Below are 20,860 nucleotides of genomic sequence, written 5' to 3' on the forward strand. Positions count from 1 at the left end.
CTTTAAAATACTTTGGGGTAAATTGGAATATAACACAAATACAATTCATTAAAATCTTTAGAATTCCTAACGATTCCTAAAATATCATTATTAAAAATTCGATAATAATATTTATTCGAGGTTTCTCTTAGAAAAAATAATCTTCTAAGTAATTTAGTGATAAAAAACCATTTATCAAATATAAGAAAATAATCTTCAATAAGTTTACTAAAAACCTTTTAATATGTTTTTTTTCAGAGAGCACCTCCACCAATTCCTATACGAAAGAGAAATGAAAAGCCGATTTTCCTCACTGGAGATTATTGCCGACGTGATGAAAGAAAACTTAGCTTAGATGATAACATAAAGAATCAATCTTCTGAATCCAATCAAACAATATGGAGACAAGAAATCAACGACAATGAAAAACTCATTGACCTTGAATCAACAAGAAGTATTGAATGTAATTTCAAGGCAAGCAAGAACCTTGTAGAAAATGCTGATGGGTGTGATTTTGATGTGTCAAATTATGGGGAGAATGGTGGGGATTTTGGAAAGACTACTGAGGGATCTTTCAAGTCAAGCTTTGAAGAGCTCCAGAAAGCCGCTCGTAATTTCGATAAGAGGCTTCAGGAGGAGATTATCAGAGGTGTGGAGATTGGCCGGGTTGTCGGATCACAAGAGGGTCAAAGACAAAGAGATCGATTTAATCCACAATCGAGGTAAAAATTTCAAATTCTATAAATATAGAAGATAAATTGATATTAATAATTATAATCTGCTATCAACAAAGGATACTCTCTATAATTTTTCATCATTTTTATACAAATTTTAATTCACTCTATAAATAAATTGTCATTTATTTTCTTTAGTTATTTGCTCATTTTAATTCTCAGATAGATAAAAAGCATACTTAATTAGAGATAAGCAAAAAGACCCAAATAGGATCACAAATTTTTATAACTTATCTTTGTAAGTATAGTTTTGAATGTACAAACCTACTCTCTTAAACTAAATCAGTGAAAACTACTGCGAATCAGTGAATATTCACTGATATCCAGTGCCAATCCAATGACTGATTCTTTTAGTGATATGATTGACACTGGCAATCAGTAAATATTCACTGATTCGCAGTAGTATTCACTGATTCAGTTTAAGAGAGTAATGATACCTAAGAAGTTTCTAAAAAATCCAAAGTCTCAGGGCTAGACAATTACTAGGTCAATACAATAGAAGTATACTTATGAAGTTATGTAATAATGAGAATTTTTGTGACCCTTTTTGAACTATTTTAGGATAGCTTTACTACAGAGCTAATAATAATTGTGATTATTATTATCAAATCCAGTCTCTAGTCTATTGTAGCAATGAAATTTTGTTCTTTATGTGTATCAATAAATTGTATAAACTTAACTCGATCATATCTTAACAATAAGGCACATTAAAGTAAAAGATTTGCTATATTTCATAACTTTAAAGTTTTGCCAGGTATTCAAAGTTTTCAATAGCCTAGAATTAAGGTCGCTCATAAATTTAGTGAAAACTTTCCAGGTGTTGCCTTGAATATCTTGTTTAATTTCATGAAACATGGAGTGTACTTTTTTCTTGTTTGTGATTATTTTCTTTGCTTTTGTATCATGATCATCAGCAATACCAACTTTTTAACAAGACGAATTAACTTTTCCTACAAGCTAACAATTATAACTATGTGATAAAGTAATACCTAAAAAAATAATAGAGATATATTCATTCACCTTAAAAATTTGAATGTATAATTCATGATAAAGAATTCAATTAGTAAACCTAGAGGATAATGATCACGTTCATTGTATATTATTTAAACTATTTATCAACTTCTAATGAACAATGAATAGTTCTCTATTTAAAACGATTTTTATTTTAATAAAATTGAAAAGTAATCCTGAAACTATGACAATATTTCTATCTGCTAAGAGATTTTCAAAATTGCATATATTTGTTAAAAAATTAATTACTTGTTGAATTACTTAAAAACTTTGAGAAACTGTAAAGCAAGACTTTACATTAAAATCCTACACATTTCTCAAGTTTCTGAAACTGATTACAGACTGCAAGCTAAATTTGAGCACGATCAAGAAGCTCATCATGATGCCGAGAAAAGATCCAAGTTTAAAGCACTGCTCGCAGCATCCCGAAATCTAGAAAAACATCTTCAAGGTGAGAGGGAACTTCAGCAGCAAACAAGAGGAAAGTACAACTTAGACATGGAGAAAGCGAGAAATATGTTACAGAATAACTTAAGAAAGGACCGTGTGGTGGTAGAGAGATTAGAGAAGCTGCCTAAAGCAACGCAAACGAATTTACCACCGCCTTTGAGCTCTATTTGCCAAAATCCTGTATCCAACAAACCAGCCAGTGTCAGACAAGACAGTAATGTATCGTCAGACAGTTTTAGTCAGACTAGTTCACCCAGCTATACCAGCAAAACCATGGAAGCACCTCTTTTACCTCATAAACACATTTTTAGTAAAATTCCAGGTAATTTTTAATTATTTTACGAAAATGTAAAAAATTTTTTAGACAGCTTCAAAAGCTGTTCTTTGAGTAGAAATAATGAGAGGATAATTTCAATTATCCTATTTTTAGTCATTCGTTGTAACAATTTTAGCTCAAATTATCGAGGATAAATTTCATTACACACGATGGATTCTATATCATTCTATACTACAATTTTCCCACACATAATTACTTATACAACATTTCTTGCTGAAGTCTGCTCTTTACGTTAAACTGCATAATAAATGATAGATATATGATCATAGCGGTATAATTATTAGACTCATTACGTGTATATTAAATTTAGTTTATCATCTATAATAGAAACTTGACATTTCATTTTCACAACAGTTATTAAACATAAAATGAATTTATTTTATACAATAAGAAATTATTTTCTAGCTCTCAATGTATTAAGTACAAGACAGGAAATAGTATTAATATTATTTGTTATTATAAAAATAAATTTTTAAACTATAATAAATTCTTTGAAATCAATAGCAAAGATTTTCATGAAAAAAAGAACATTTATTTTTTTGATGAGTCGAGAAAGCATAGATAAGTGAATTTGAAAAATTATAAAAGTTTTTTTGCTCTTAGAGTTTAAAGTTTCGGAATAGAGTGATTTAAGTTTGAAAGTAACTCTAACGGTTTGATGATAAATTTTATTTATAAATTGTAGGAAAGATCTCAGAAAAAGAAAATTCTCCAGGAAGTCCAATAACGAAGTCAATGAGTACACCAGCAAGTCTTCAAACGATTGTCAGGTTTCACAGTGGCAGCAACATGTCGTTACATCACAGGGTAAGCTATTTTATGGGACGTATATTAATTGTGCCTGTGAACACCGTCTAGACTCCTTAGTCATTTAGTCAACGTTAAAACATCTCTCTCTGAAGATTCAATTAACTAAGGAAACCTTAGGCTTGCCTTTTACCACTCTGGCAAATTCACTTACATTTCCCAAGTGACTTGATGGACAATTGGGTTCCTGAAATCATTTTCGGGGATTTTAAATTGATAGACATGGATTTTAATCATAAATTTATTATTATAAAAATGACATTAATTATCTTGACACAGTCTCATGAATCTTTTTTACGAGAAAGTAACATCAAAAGGTTTCTGTTTTGAATATTCAAAAATATCTTATTTGAATATTTTATTATTATTTATTCATTCATAAAATAATTCATTGATAATTATTATAATTTTTTATTCATTCATAAAATAAGTGACGCAAATTAAAATAAGCATAAAATGTAAAAACAATTTTTTTTATAAGCCTCCAGGCATTTACCAATAAAGAGCTAAAAAATTCATATTTTTTATGAAGTTTATCTTATTACGTATTGTGTAATCTTTATCATAAAATTTAAACGATCAATTATCAGTAGAAAAACTAAAAATATTGTGTCACAGTGAGGAATGCTTAGGTAATTAATAACTCCGAAAGGAGCAATTAAATTACCCAATCCTCCAATTTGTATTGTTTTTTACGGCTCTCTGAAGGTTTTGAAGGTAGCAATCACATTTGAAATACCTGCGCAACATTTCTATTTTTTAAAAAAGTATCAAAAATTCGCTGCGTGGCCACCTTTCGAAAAACCTTGAAATTGAAGTTTATAAATCATCAATGAATAGATAAATAACTATTAGTTGGTACTCAGAAAGCATAGTACTTAGGTTAAATCTTCATTTTTTCAAATGTTAATATGTGTGAAAATCTTCTATTCATTGACATATCACCAATGCTGTTAGAATTAGATTAATTAATTTAATGAAAGATACCCAATTAGCACAAAATAAGAATCATTCCATAGATATAAGTTGATATATTAAGATGAAGATGTCATTTTCAAATAGTTATTGTTTGATGAACCATTTCTTGACCTAATTTTTTTTTTGTTGAAGATCATTCGAGACATGAGGAGACCGAGCGGTCATTATGTATTTGGCGAGAGATTTCGATTCAGATTTGTTCAAGTACTTGTCAACGCTCTAGCACTTCTTGCCATTACTGCAGGCTTTTTATTCTACTTTAAAAGTAAGTAATTTCCCCATGAAAAGGTCCATTTCGAAAATTGGCATTTACATTCAGAAGGTATATAAAAAAAAATATATGATAAAATTTTCAGCCAATCCAGAAATAGCTAACGTAAAGTCAAATAATTTAACTACTGAAAAACCAATTGCTGTTACTGTACCATGGTCACCATATTTATCAGAATCCAAAAATCCTGCTCCAGGAGTTTGTCTACCTGTAATAGTCAGTTTCTGTCTCACTCATCAGGTAATTCAATAAATTTTTATGAACTTTTTTAATAAAAATAAACATAAATAATCAGTATCGTTCAAGACAAACGTTAAGTAATATCAAAAATTTTAGAAAATAAATCAGTTTATTAAATTTAAATAAATAAAATTATCTCTTCAATATTGAATAAGAGTTTTATCATATTAATCAACTCTTAATATACTGTAAAATGCAGTAAAAAATTTTTACAACGCTATCATAATTTGTGTATTATATTTTACATTTAATCTTTATGTAATAAAAAAGATAATGATGTAAAATATTCATTAAATTTTACTCTATTAAATTCATCAATTAAATATATTTTAGTAATTTACTCCATGGCTTGATAATATTAATTAACGTTAATTAAAAATCCATTAGCCAACTAATTACTTTTATCAACATTTATCTTTTATTTTGCTTATAATAATATAAACTCTTTTGAGCAATTGTTAAAAAATCTTTTGTAATTTATTTGTTGTTTAAATAACTCAAAGTAATTTTATAAAATGTATATTATGACTTTTTTACTGTATATATGAGCTACTATATTCTTTAAAGAGATAAATGTCTTATAAAACTCGTAAAAAAAGCCACGGAATAAATTTTAGAGTTGATATTACTTTCTGTCGGAATTCTAGGAATAATGAAGTTTTTTTTTTCATTTCTTTTTTTTTTATCTTTGTTAGTCTTTTTGAACATTGCTGGCACACGTTGAGATATTTCAGCACGTACCAGATTTCGCATTTTTCCTGAGACGTTATTTTATATTCATAATGTGTGACATGTCTAGAAATGAATGAAAAAATTACATGAAGATAAAATAACTTGAAAAAACGTATCATGAAATATCATTTAACGAAATAAAGAAAACAAAATAAATGTTTTTTAAATATTCTTTAGTATTAAAGATCATTGAACAATTTGATATTAGCATTAAATTAAATTGTCTTTGGTATTATTGAAGGGGTAGAAATTCTAGAACCACAACTTAATTCAAAGCCTCGATGAATGTATTTCTCGTTTCACTATCTGTCCAGCTGAAATCCGTACCAGGCAATTGGACATAATTAATCCAAATCAGAGGAATTGATAATATTTGTATAAAGATACAGGTTTCAATGATTCCTTTGATTTGCCATTAGTTGAATTTTGATATACAACGTCATAGCCATCGTCTATTGCTAGAATTTCATCATTTTAACAAATAATTATCTAGATGATTTTATATTAACTAATCTTGTGATATTAGGGATTTACCTAGAAGTGCAATGCAAGGGAAATTAGGACAACATAATTTTCTTATAGATTTCAATGATCAATAAAGCAATCAATCGTTGAAATTAATTATAGTTATAATTAGCAGATTTACGAAATATTTTTTAAAGATAATTATAGGTAAAAATAGATTGTATTCAATAATCAATAAATTGAAATGATTGATTTTAGGTTCCATATAATTTTACCGTATTTCCAAACTACATGGGCAACTTTCGGCAACGTGACGCACAACATGAGCTTGAAAATTATGAGGCAGTTGTAGACGTCAGATGTTACGAACTTGCAGCTTTATTTCTTTGCAATGTTTTCGTTCCAAAATGTGGTTCCAGAGGTCAAGTGGTTCATCCTTGTCGAAGTTTGTGCTATGGTAAACATCTTTAGATTTATTTGAAAACATTTCAGAATATTTGGTATTCAATAAAATCAATAACATAGTAAACTTATTTTTATATTTTATTAATTTATTTTAAATTTATTATTACATAAATAATAAAAATGTGTTGATTAAATTGATTACAGAAATGACAAGAAGATGTGGATTTTTTCTGACAGTTTTTAGTTTAAAACTTCCTGATTTTCTTTCTTGCGAAAATTTCCCTGAAACCGCTGATTCAGATGTCTGTGTAGGCCATCATGAAGTAATTGAAGCAGCAAATCGTGCTGCTAACCCAGGTAAGATATCATTATCCAGAATTTTTTTTTTTAATCGACCCATTCACTTTTATTATTTAATTCAGAGACTAAAACGCATTTTAATTATTATAATAACTAAAATGTGATGGAATTATATATTATATTGTAAAATATAACGAAATAATAACTTCAAGAAATATTATAAAAGAATGAAATTGTTTATTAAATCAATGGCAATATCTCAAAGATAAGGAAAATGTCCGGTCAGTTCAAGTCTCAGTCAGAAACTGGAGATAAACGAACTCTCCCCTCGTTGCTATAAACAATTTAATCGTCAAGCAATCGTCGTCACTAACAAACTGTCGTTAGTCAAATGATTCATAGACGGCAATATTCACATATTTTACAATATATATTAATTATTTATTATTACATATATCAATTATATATTATTATTATTATTATTATTATTATAATTAAAATTATACAGTTAGTTTTTTTTCATAGTGAATTATTAGCGGTTTGAATAGCAAATTGATAAATAATGTATTTAATCCAATTATTCCATTGTTTTTGTTAATATAATATTTGGTTTCACCTACAAACTGATATTCCATCACATCTATTTTGATAGCTGGATATTACGTAACAACAAATTTGATAAACGACTTATATTGTTTGATAACATTCAGTAATGAGATGCTGAACAAGTCGAGTGTTACACTGTTGGCATTTCCCATTGCTCCAATATGAGCCGGAAAGGCATGTATGTCTGCAGGCGCCATTTGACCATATTTTACCGGGAAGACAATAAACTTTTCGACAGGCACGATCGATCCATTCGTAACCAATTGGACATATTGAATGGCATTGACCATTCCTCCATACTTTACCAGATGGACATCGTGGTCGACACTCGCCGTTAATCCAATATGTACCGACAGCACATATAAACTGACATTGACGATACATCACTTCTTGTTCACTGCATAAAAATTTGTTAAAAAAGTCCAGTGGATTGCCAGTAGTATAACTCAAAGGAATGAAAAAACAGCACAGAAAAAATAGATGAATGATTTTTCGAGTTGTTGACATCTCGACAATTTATTTCTGAAAGCAAAAAGAGCAAAAAATTCAGTGTAAATAAATAAATTGAATAAAAATTAAAAAAAAAAAAATTTTCTCAATGAGAAAATCAATCACTGAAATAAATATTGGAATTTATTTTTTTTGTAAAATACCTTTGGAGAAGATTGATGAGTGAATTGGCAATTCCACATGAGTGGTATATTTATATATAGTATTTTTCATCACAATAATCACAACTCGAACTGAAACGTGAGAGCCAAGGAAATTCTTTCACGCCTAAAACCATATTTGGCAGCATTTATCTCACGTCTCTGTTGTCTTACGAATTTTCAATGGAAAGATTGAAAATCTTAAGAATTTTAGAATCAATTTTCATTTATTATTAGTCTGATTATTCATTTAAAATAATAAATAATTTTATAATAATCAGTAAACAATATAATTATGCGGGAATATAGATATCATTGAGTTTGCATTACAATAACAATACAGAGCAACAATTTTTGAATAAATTTATCAAGTGGTGTCTGCTAATCTTCTATCATGTTTAAAAATTATTTTATTGATAACATTAAAAACAAAATATATTATTAAAGATGATCAGTAAATTAAAGTGTAATAAAATTAGCAACGATTAAATTATTTTTTATAAATGTGAGAAGCTTTGTAAATTAACACTTCTATTAATGATTGCTTTTTTTCCATTAAAATTCATAAAGAGATTAAATTGTCATTGCTATCATTACGAGAAATGATATTATATTTTCTTCATTAATTGAATATCACAAGCTTTATTGCATTCAGACGATTGTCAAGACTTCAATATTCTCCTCCATGCAATCTAAAATAGAGAAAAAAAATATTTCATCATATTAGTATTAGTGAAAGCACAAGTAAGATAAGGAATGTGAATATGTAATGATTATCAATTTTATAACAATTTTTACGTACGAAAGATATTTTATTAGTATTACTACAGAATTCAATAAATTACGTTTCGGTGAAAATAAAATTGAAAAATAGATTAAACTGAAATAACCACAGACATGAAACGGAAAATGCAAGACAAGGTGTAATTAATTTTACATTGGAAAAAATTTTTATACTTATTTAATTAAAATTTTGATATTATAACATTTTTTATTTAAGGATTAATTAAAAGCAGATGAAAAAATGAATTATCTGAACAAAGATTATCTTCACAAAGAATCAGTGAATTGGATTAATTATCTTATGAAAATAAATTGATAAAAAATTTACATTCTTTTCAATATGTTGAATATTAATCAACACTTGAATCATATTCACTGGAAATAATACTTGACGTTATTACAAAAAATTCTCAATAAAAAAAAGTATATCTATTATGAAATAATTCTTTAAAATTTTAGAAAAAATATTTTCATTTCAACCAGAATAATTGATAGACATCACTAAAAATAAAATATTGATGACAGCCTGAATATTAATAAAGGCAGTTAATTGATGTAAAATAGGATCTGTATTGTTTTTCGCTGAATATTACAAATATTCCCTACACATTGAACACACATGTGGCTTATCTTTATTACGAATGAATGAATATAATTTTCATAGTTCTAGTGAATCTCTATTTGATTTTCTCGTTCGCAGTTTGCATCAGTGGCTTTCAATGCGACAGCACCAGATGCATTCCGGTCGATTGGAAGTGCGACGGGCACGTGGATTGCGCCGATCAAACTGACGAGATTGGATGCGGGGATTGCGCGTTGACTTCCACATCCCAACTATCTTCCATTAACGCTAAAAGCAAAAACTTAAGCATTCAAGATGTTATTGACAAGCCAACACTTCATTGTGGAGAAAGAAGATGTATGTCAACTATTCATGTATGTGACGGAGTCATGGATTGTCCTTGGGGTCAAGACGAGCGAAATTGCCGTAAGATTTTTTGATTTTATTCAATAGAAATTTTGATAGAAAAAGAAACATTAATTTTTTAATAAATAGGTTTCTTCAAGGTATTGAGCAAAAGTAAAATTTTATATACACTTTTTTAACTTAGAATATTTGTTTTTAATTTAAGAAAAAGTTCACATCAGTTGATCAATTTGTCACTGAGATACAACTATTTGTCTGTAAGTGTGTTTTGCGCTGTCTGTCAACGCGCGCAATTTATTTAAATAATTAATATCTAAACAATAGTCATTGATAAATCATTTAAAGTTACTTTCATTTATTTGCAAATTATTACACGGAAAAAATTAACAATTTTTTTTGGAAAAAATAGCTAAAAAACTTAGGAAAAAATACTAGTTTGGCTGGTATAAATTACCAAACAAGTAGTAAAAAGTCCTATGCAGGCTGGTAAAAATTTATAAAAAAAAATTTATAACAGTCAACAAATAAAATTTAACGTCGGACTCCGTAGTGCAATAACCCGAGTAAAAAAAGGAGGCCCAAAAGAACCCCATAACACGCCCAAAATGAAAAATAAGCCCCATGCAGGCCCGATTGAAGCCCACAAATATTTTGCAGGCCTAAAACACGCCCAAATCAGGCCTAAAAATATTTTCTAGGCCCACAACACGCTTAATTCGAGCCCAAAACTATTTTGCAAGCCTAAAACACGCCCATATCAGGCCCATTCTCTAAGATCATATTCGACAATGATGACAATAAATTTTTACAAATGTAAATTTGTAGCATCAAAGTTACTTTGATGATAAGTTTTTATGAGAATTTTTTTGATTTTTTTCTAGATTTTTAAAATATTTTTAGGCCTGATTTGGGCGTGTTGTGGGCCTGGAAAAGAATTGTGGGCTTCAATTGGGTCTCCTTTAGGCGTGCCCAAAAACTGATTATTTTTACTCGGGAAACAAAGTATTGTACTCATCTTCCAATAATCGCGATTAACCATCATATAAATGAGGTAGACCGATCTTCGATCTTCGGACGTGTTCTAGCGTAGTAAAGTAAAAACATCTGAAAGTATGAAATAATCCTTTAATGTAGGTATAATTATATTTAATTGATGTATTGAATAAAAAATAAATTCTATAAATTTTTACCAGCCTGCATAGGACTTTTTACTACTTTTTTGGTAATTTATACCAGCCAAACTAGTATTTTTTCCTAAGTTTTTTAGCTATTTTCACCAAAAAAAATTGTTAATTTTTAATTTTTTTGGCTAGTAAAATTTACTCTAAATTGACTAGTAAAAATTCCTAGAAAATTTTTTCCGTGTAGAAGAGATAAAGAAAATTATTTTATTTACTTTTATCAAGCTGTGCAGTTTGATCATTTTATCATGTTTCGTTATTTCCAGTTCGACTAAGTGAAAGCAATGGAGATATTGGTAAAGGACGTCTTCAAGTTTTCAACTCTCAGAACTCAACATACATTCCTGCCTGCATTTCATATTGGAAGCCAACACTGAGCCAAGCAATTTGCAATCTCTTAGGTTACTCGTAAGTATCTTCTTCATTTCCCGCATCTTATAAATGCCAAATCAAGTATATAAATCGCGAGTCAAGAAAGCTGTCAATTTCAACATGAACCTAAAGCTTCGATAATGCGATTGGAAGTTCTTCATGCGTATCATGATAGATGAGTACAAGGTATACAATAATAATCCGCTCACTGGCTCTCTTGAGAATTTTAAATGTTCTCCAGAGCATCAATATTTTTAAAAAGAATGATGTTCTAATGGGTTTATGTAATTGAAAAAATGTCAAAAAGATATTTTTTTTTCTAGGACGGTGGATTTTTCGGTTCTTTTGATGAAGAATGACAATAGCACTCTTAGTGAGCCTTTTATGGACACTTCTCAACGGTGGAGACTTGCTCAGAAAAGCGAGAAAAATCTTCTAAAAGAATTACAATCATGCACTCATGAAGATGACTACGCGACTATTGAACTGAAGTGTTCTGAGTTTGGTAAGAGATACTCTGATAATCATCCTTCAAGTCAAAGACTATTTTTTTATAGTTTCCCTTCAAGAGTAACAAGAAAAATATAATTATCTAGAGTGTGGCAGACGTCGTTATCACTACGGGAATGCAAAGGTACAAAAACGAATAATTGGTGGAGTAGAATCAGTCCCAGGAGATTGGCCTTTTCTGGCAGCACTCCTTGGTGGTCCTGAAGAAGTTTTTTATTGTGCTGGAGTTCTCATTTCCGATCAATGGGTTCTTACTGCTTCTCATTGTGTTGGGAAGTAAGTATTTCCAATCAGTGTGAATAAATAATTTACTTTCTTAAAAATTCGAGTGTGTTAATGAATCAGTTTCAGCTATTCCATATTGTCTGATTGGACAATTCAGTTGGGTATCACCAGACGACATTCTCACAGTTATTTTGGAGAAAAGTTAAAAGTGAAGAGAGTCATACCTCATCCTAGTTACAATTTGGGGGTTGTTCATGACAATGACGTGGCTCTTTTCCAGTTGAAAGAGCGAGTTAACTTTCATGAACATTTGAGACCTGTTTGTTTGCCAAAAGCAAGCATGGAGTTGGCTCCAGGGACTATTTGTACTGTTATTGGCTGGGGGAAAAAAGAAGATACTGATGGTGAGTATCAACGATTTAATCACTATAAATTTTTCAAATATGTTATTTAAATTGAACAAATTAGATTTATCAGAATTGTTTTAATAATCATTATAAAAATATGAACTTTATCAAATATTATTAGCTAAGTTAAAAACATTCGTTACAGCTTCAAAATATGAACCAGCAGTGAATGAAGTTGAGGTACCTGTTTTAAAACGAGAACTTTGTAATGCTTGGCTTGAACATAAAGAATTGAATGTTACCGATGGGATGATCTGTGCCGGATATCCAGAAGGCAAAAAAGATGCTTGTCAGGTAAATTTAATGACCATTAATCTAAATAAAATCATTTCTTCAATGGAGTAAAAACAGATTTAATATTATTATAGCAAAATTAGACTTTTACTTTATATCATGTCTTTTTAGAGAAACTTTTTTAATAATAATATTATTCGTATTATCTTTTTAATACAACAAATTTATGCAAAAATAGATAATAAACTCCAAAATGATATTTTTTTTCAGGGCGACTCCGGTGGCCCACTTTTATGTCGAGATGAGAACGATAAGGATCGCTGGTTTGTTGGTGGAATTGTTAGTTGGGGTATAAAATGTGCTCATCCTAAATTACCTGGAGTGTATGCATATGTACCGAAATATGTTCCCTGGATTTACGCACAAATGTCGAAGTATTCTGATAGTAGGACGGACTAATTTCAATAATGCTGCTGAACTAAAAGAGAAGAAAGAAGAAGACAAATGGGTATAGAAGACAATAAAATGAACATAAAAGTTAAATGATGGTGAGTTTGAAACACAACGCTTTTGAAGCATGTCAAGAAGAGAGTATTCTGATGGAATAAACAGATAAAAAATAATTAATTAAAATTTATTTCTTGTTTATATTTGATTTTAAACATAAAAAATTGAATTTATGGAATAAAAATAAACCATTTATATTTTATATTAAATTGCATACGTTTTTAATCATTCAAAATACTCTCTTGAACGTTTGTTCAACTACTCTCTTAAACTAAATCAGTGAAAACTACTGCGAATCAGTGAATATTCACTGATATCCAGTGCCAATCTAATGACTGATTCTTTTAGTGATATGATTGACACTGGCAATCAGTGAATATTCACTGAATTGCAGTAGTTTTCACTGATTCAGTTTAAGAAAGTAGTTGATTCAGCATTTAACAGAGATGTTCTAGTAATAGAATATTAACAAAGTGATACTGCCCTTTCGAGAAATCAATTGAGTTTCTTTGAAGTAAAAAAATACAAGCTTATCTAAAACAAGACAACATGTTTGTGAACGAGATAATAAAACTCAATTACTCATTTTTATAAGTAATACGCTACAAATGTGTAGGTCAAATAGATATTACGAGATGAAAGAAATCAAAAGGATTTAAAGATAAATATATTTATTTAGTGAACAATACAATATATTGTTTATATTTCATTGAAATTTGTTTTTAACCAATAAACTGGATTTTGTGTTGATGTATCAATACAATGTGTTAACGGTTGTGTTTGGTTCCATGATAATTTGACTACTTTTGATGTTTTTATGAATAGATACTTGTATTCTAATTGAATATTGAATTCATATACGATTAAGAGTTTGTTTTTGACGCGCTGTTGCAACAAGAGGATGAAAAAATATTGAAACATATTAAAAATAAAATTAAATGGAAAAATATGATGAATGCTGATAACAGATAAATAATAATAAATATTTAAATAATGCGTATATATACTTTTTGTAATGAAAAAAAGTATCGAAGAAATAAAGAAATTTACGCATCTGATGCGTGAAAAAAAATATTTTTACTTTATAAATAAATGAATTTTTAATAAAAAAAAAAGTCACAAAGTGATGTAAGACATCTTTTCGAAACATGTAATTATTACTAATGATTCTTATGACGTCACAAGCGTTTATGAGAATTAAAATAAATGAAAAAGAAAGATAATTTATATAGTGAATCTATAAACATAAATAAAACGAATGTCAAAAGAATTTTTACAAAAAAAAAATTTTGAAGTCTATTGTCTATTTTTACACTTTAGAACTCGTGCAGATATACCCATTGATTCATGACAATAAATGAGTATTATAAAATTGATCGATTTCGTGATGAAAATTATTTCACATATAATTAGATCGTTTAAAATTGAAAAAAGCTTTGAAAAAATATCTTCGGTACAATAAATGAAATTTTTTTTCAATCATAAAGTAGTAACTTTAGTCTTATTATTTTAAATATATCTTATTTTGACAAGAGGAATATTGCTGAAAACAGTAATGCAATCGAATTGACGCTTTTTTAGATATTTATTCTGTGAATTTAAACTGCTTCACAGAGAATTGTTTTTCTTCAATCGAATTGACTGAATATAAGCTTCTCTAGCAGACGACATATTTAATAAGTCTCTTATCTTTTAGATTCCATAAAGTTGCACATTCTTCTTTCAATTTATTGAAGTAAGAAAAAAAGAACATTATTTTCATACAATCATATTTCACTGAATAAAAGAGTTATTTTGAGAGTTTATACAATAATTCACTAAATAAGTTTCTTAAACGCAATTGTAATATATTCATGAATACATATTTTTGGGCTGTCAGTTTAAAATAATTCATGCTTTTGTTGGAAGTGAAATATGATTATAAAATGCAGGTATTTTATTCGATTTCATATTCGTAACTAGTATATTTAGTTTGAACTTGATAAAAAGTAATATGAATTATTTTTTATGGAGATATTCTTTCATTAATACTCACTGATATTTGTGAGAAATGTAGCTTTCGTGATTTTACTTGGGCATAGATATCCTTTTAGTGTACATGTATATATAAAAATATATTATATAAGGTAATAAATAAACTAGAATTAAAATTATAATGAAAATAATAATAATCATGCATAAATTTAGGAGCTTCTGCTAGACTTAGGGTTTTTTTTTTTTAAATTCAATTTGCACTTAGATTGCACAGCTTCTGCCACAATAAATAGGATTATTATTAATAGAGCAAGACGTTAATGTTCAATTTAACATAATATCCTACATTTATTATTCAACCGAATTTATTAAATTTTTAATATTAATATTCAGTAGATATTTTGATATTGTCTATGAATTAATTGTCAAGTAAAAGAGAAAATTGAAATTAATTTATCAAATAATGAGGATAATTCCAAGTCTTTGGCTGCATTATCATAAGCGGATTTCCTAGATCATTTAAATTAAAATAAATTATATGATAACTATTGTGTTAAAACATAATATACTTGAGGGTAAGAATTTAAATTGAAAATTAATGACTTTTTAATCTTAAGAAGAAAGATATTAATATAACATTATCTTAAAATACGTAATCAGCATTAATCAACTATACTTAGATATTAAGTAATGTTGACTGAATTCTAGGGATATAAAATGCACCTGCACTTTTTAATTCGCACAAAAAAAAATCAATGTTTCATATAATGTTATATTTTATGCACATAAATTGCATAAAGTCTAACATTTTATTTTTATGAATCTAGATATCTTGTTAATTAAATTACAGTTAAGTATTTGACAATAAATAAAATTAATATGGTATTGTTGGTAAAACAGATTAAAACAAATTCCGATAAATCAATCATGTGTTTAATGAATAATTGAAGAAAAACTTTTTATTTATCAAGTTTCTAATAAACTTTGTTTATGATTTATTGGTTTTACTCTGCTTGTGCTAATGCAGATGGAAAAAATCATGATGATTGTCTTCCTTAGTATCCAGACAACAAGTAATAATAAAATATTAATTAATAACCGACAATACTGTGTGAACAGACAATAAATAATTTAAGATTAACGTTCCACGATGGACAATAATTTATGAGTTAAGAAATTAGTTGATAAGAAAAAAATATTCAATAAATATAATAATAATATAATTAGATAAAAATTTTAACGAGTGTCATTGACAATACTGTAATTAATATCTATAAGTAAGTTATAGTGTAATCAGTAAATTGGGAATTTAGAATTTTTATTAGAATTATAAGATTAATTTTAAGGCTAGTAATAAATCAATAGGGTTTTATGTTTAAATATCCTGATTAAATTTTATTATTTTTAATTACGGAATGCTCTTTAATTATTTGGGAAAAATTTTTAATAATAATGAAAAAATTAATACTATAGAAATTTATTTCAACATTATGACTTTCTAAAGATACTCTGTAACGAGATATTTAAACATAGAATCCATTAATAACGGGCTTGTATCGATAAAAATAATTAACGTAATAATAATTAATCATTGTGGTGCTTATCTTAGAACAAAGTATTACTGTTTCAGCTATGCATATACATAAAAATAATTAACAATATCCATAGTTATAATTTCTGAAACGATCAAAAAAATAACAACCTAATGAGAATAAATTCCACTATCAAAATATATTTTATAAATAATATTAATATGATACATACTGAATAATATGATAATAAATAATAACAGAAATAGAATTAATAAATAGATATAAAATAATAAATAATTGCTGTATGGCAATTGATTAAATTTTTCAGTATAAAATTAAATTATTATGTTAGACAATTTAATTTTAATTGTTTAAACTATTTTAACAAAAAATCATCTATATATTTTATGTATGTTATGGTCTTGTTAAATTAATCAATCATCAGAGTCAATTTGATATAGTCAATATTTAATAAATTATTATTAAAGTGTTTTAAGTTGTAGAATAGTATTAAAAATTGAGATGATTTAAACTAATGATCTATTTATTAGAGTTTGTTGCTTACCGTGCGAATTTGTTAATAAGCAATTAGGCATTATTACATAAATGAACTGTTGCGCACAAATTAGAAGCATCTGTCATATACTAACTGAATAAAAAGTAATTAATACTAATATTTATAATATATGATCTACAAAGAATGTTGTAATTACTCCTGTCAAGTCAATGCTAATAACAGTCAAAATATATGATAATAAGGATATCAATATTAAAATATTATTAAATGACATATGATAGTTTGAACAATAGAATAAATGATTTTTGAAAAATTCTAGTGTTGCAGATAATTTTTTATTTATTACTGTCTATTCAGTTGAAGCTTTGGAAGAAATAATAATTAGTTGTAATGTAGTTATTCATTTTGTTTGACTGATTTATATTCACATGCTGCAGAAATAACTAACTTTTCTTTCAACACTGCAAATTGTAGTGTTTTAATTTAAAACATTTAAAGTGTTTTAAAATGACGTCACCCATTTAATTAACATGGTCATAACATTTAATGCTCTTGGAAGTGTTTGAAAAGTTATTACAATGTTAATCAAATGGGTGACGTCATTTTAAAACACTTTAAATGTTTTAAATGAAAAATTTACAGTGAAACTAATAAACAATAAATTTGTAAGAAAGATGTATTGTGTAAGATTATTCGTTGTAATTTAATTTAAATTCTAATTGACTGTTTAAATTGTTAAAAAAGAAACGAAAAAAATTTTCTATTAAAAAAAATTTACGCCTGAGTAAACTTGGTACAGCTTTAGGATATATTTAAGAGAAAATCGACAAATTGTTTCAATTTGTCGTGCAAAAATTAAATAAACATTTAAAAGCATATTGACATATGTTTATAGAAAACTCACTGTTTGATAATAGAAATTTAAGTATAAACAATATTGAAATATAAAAATAAATATTTGGATGATGCACTTAAGATTTAATACCTGAGAATAGTATATAACATTGTGAACTTTGTATTTAATTAAAGTGATTTATGTGCATTGCGCACAAAAATCGTCATCGTACAATCAATGGTAGACAATAAATAATAACAAAAAAGGATAATAATTAAATAGACAATAAATATGAATATTTAATCAATTAAATATACTGATATTCGATATTAACTATCATAAAAAGAATGTTCTTTATGTTAATAAAAAGATAATCAATTGAAAAATATATTTAGATGGTTTTATGTTGAATCAAAGTATATTAATGTTGATATAAAAATTATTAAAAAAATAGAATATTACAGTAGAAAAAAATACAGAAAAAAAAGATAAAAAAATGTTCGCATGTAATGTAATGTATCACTGTGATGATTATACATTGGCTTTAAAAGATATCATAATTAAATATAAACAAATAGAAAATATATTTATTATCAAAGTGATGATATCTATTGTTGCTGCCAAACGCCTTGGTGTATTTTTTGATTTAAAACAATCAAACAACTTAATTACAGAAAAATATACCTTAGAAAATTATCGACATAATTAGAAACAAATTTTAAATAAAAGAATGATTAAATCAAGTGTCAGGTGGCTTACAGAAATTGTTTAAAAGTAATTCCAAGTATTCTAATTACTTTCATGTACCATAATTCAACCCTTTAAAGACAATAACAAAATTATTATTAATTATTTCGGTAGTGACACCTGCACTGCCGATTATTTTACCATGAAAAAACGAAATATAATAAAAAAATATTCAAAACAGTTATCAAAAAATTTGGAGTAATCTTTTCAATGTGAGCCATAAATCACAAATAATATGATAAGTTTGGTGTTTTCATAATAATAAAAAAGTAGATGAGTTAATTAAATGATTAGATTTCTGAAAAAAAAATAGATCGATCAATTAATTAACTAATCGAAGAAAAATGACGAAGGAAACACACTCTTGCAGGTCAAGAGTATTGGAGATGAATAAAATTGTGCAATTTTTTGATAAAAAAAGAAAAAAACAGTTTCGTAGGAACACTACAAGGGTGTGTCATTTACTTGAAATATATTTTTGCAGATGACAATAATAACAATTAATTAATTATTGTCAAGAAGTAAAGAAATTGATGAAAATTGCAATATAAATACTTATAGTCAAAAATTAAGAAAAAAAAATAGTTTGGGAAGAACATATATAGAAAAAAGAACAAGATAGAAAATTGTTTAGATAAAAAATCACAATTGCATATCTATAAAATCATCAAGTCACATATCGAGTTGTGTATTTAATATTCATGATAATCTGCAGGAATATATTGATGAACATGAAAATAATAAATATTATGTATTTGTGGAGAATATTATGTATTTATTGAGATATTACAATGGAATTGGTACAAAAAGATTCATTAAATGTATAGCCTGTATACTTTTATGGTACAGAAAATTTATACAGAGATAAAATCTATGTGGATAATAATATATTATGTTTAAAATGAAAAGAATGTAATGAATATATTTATGGAAATATGTGTTAAATAATAAAATATGTATCACTTCAAATACTAGTGTAATTATTTACATTTTATTTTTTTTCTTTTACATTCTATTGATAGAATTTTATTATATTGCTTCATTAATGAATCAAAAAATTATGAAATCTTAGTTGAGCAATGTTTTAATCAAGTTCCCATTTACTTATTTCCAATGATTACTTTTCCAATTAATATTAAATAGAAGCCATTGTACTTCTATCAAATTGTCATTGATAATTCTTTGATTAAAAAATCAAAATGACGGAAAGAAATTTTAAAAAATTTTTATAAACACATTACTTTTTTTTTAACTTCTGAAAGAAGATGGATACTTTAATAAAATATTTCTGTCCACTTGTTTTAATATTAATCTTTTTGATTACTAATTCTTGGGGCCACGGGATGCTAATGGATCCAGTGAATCGTGGCAGTGCTTGGAGAAAAGGTTTCAAAACTCCAATTAATTATGATGATAATCAGAACTACTGTGGTGGATTTAACGTAGGTGGTGTGTTATGTTGATCAAAAATAAAACTAATATTGTTTGGTATCTGTTATTATTTTTTGTCAACGCAAAAATTAAATAGACATCATTTTTAGGTACATTATTTGAAAAATAAAGGAAAATGTGGTCCATGTGGTGATGATTACTCGTTAAAACAGCCACGACCCAATGAAAATGGTGGGAAATTCGGGAAAAGAGTTATTGTAAAAACGTAAGTAAACATCAAGTATTTATTTTTTATTAATGAGATAGAAAAGACGAATAAGTTATTAATAAATTATTTTTTCATTAGGTATACTGAAGGTCAATCTTTCACAGCATCTGTAAAAATAACAGTGAATCACAATGGATTCTTTAGATTTGCTATATGTCCTCTCAAAAATGCTCATGCCATCGAAACTGAAGAATGCTTCAGAAAACATCCTCTTCGTACTTCACAAGGAACATTTAAATACATTATCAAAAAATCCAAAGGACCTAAGCATCAAAAACACGATGTTAAATTGACTCTTCCAAAAGGCTTGACTTGTAAACATTGTTCTCTACGATGGCATTGGAAAGCAGCAAACAACTGGGGCTCTTGTATGAATGGTACCAGTGCCATTGGATGTGGACCACAGGAAACTTTTCGAACTTGTTCAGATGTTCGAATTATCGCGAGATCAACTAAGAATAAAAATAAAATAGTCTCTAAGAA

The 20,860-nt window shown here is 27.2% G+C and overlaps 2 protein-coding genes across 5 annotated transcripts in view; both read left to right on the forward strand.

Moving 5' to 3' along the window:
* LOC118070815 (atrial natriuretic peptide-converting enzyme-like) overlaps positions 1–14,105 on the forward strand; it is a 45,801-nt gene extending 31,696 nt beyond the window's left edge. For 2 of the 4 annotated variants that reach the window (XM_035089638.1, XM_035089641.1), the window contains 14 exons: positions 238–701; positions 2,066–2,496; positions 3,197–3,318; positions 4,429–4,561; positions 4,653–4,807; positions 6,263–6,461; positions 6,614–6,766; positions 9,449–9,736; positions 11,124–11,265; positions 11,553–11,734; positions 11,826–12,015; positions 12,085–12,368; positions 12,517–12,665; positions 12,876–14,105. In XM_035089638.1, coding sequence (XP_034945529.1) covers positions 238–701; positions 2,066–2,496; positions 3,197–3,318; positions 4,429–4,561; positions 4,653–4,807; positions 6,263–6,461; positions 6,614–6,766; positions 9,449–9,736; positions 11,124–11,265; positions 11,553–11,734; positions 11,826–12,015; positions 12,085–12,368; positions 12,517–12,665; positions 12,876–13,064 — 3,081 coding nt within the window. In that variant the 3' untranslated portion in view covers positions 13,065–14,105. The remainder of the gene's footprint in view (positions 1–237; positions 702–2,065; positions 2,497–3,196; positions 3,319–4,428; positions 4,562–4,652; positions 4,808–6,262; positions 6,462–6,613; positions 6,767–9,448; positions 9,737–11,123; positions 11,266–11,552; positions 11,735–11,825; positions 12,016–12,084; positions 12,369–12,516; positions 12,666–12,875) is intronic. The other 2 variants (XR_004690805.1, XM_035089640.1) reach the window with 2 other exon arrangements.
* A 5,931-nt stretch (positions 14,106–20,036) lies between these two features.
* LOC118070800 (uncharacterized) lies at positions 20,037–20,858 on the forward strand (the record flags this gene model as incomplete). Its single annotated transcript, XM_035089617.1, has 3 exons — positions 20,037–20,159; positions 20,259–20,374; positions 20,456–20,858. Coding segments are annotated over 3 exons (642 nt in total), but the record flags the coding sequence as incomplete, so codon positions are not given.
* Positions 20,859–20,860: the final 2 nt, after the last annotated feature.

Source organism: Chelonus insularis, unplaced genomic scaffold (assembly GCF_013357705.1).
Source record: "Chelonus insularis isolate UGA/USDA-ARS -01 unplaced genomic scaffold, ASM1335770v1 contig_68_pilon, whole genome shotgun sequence".
Classification (NCBI taxonomy): Eukaryota; Metazoa; Arthropoda; class Insecta; order Hymenoptera; family Braconidae; genus Chelonus; species Chelonus insularis.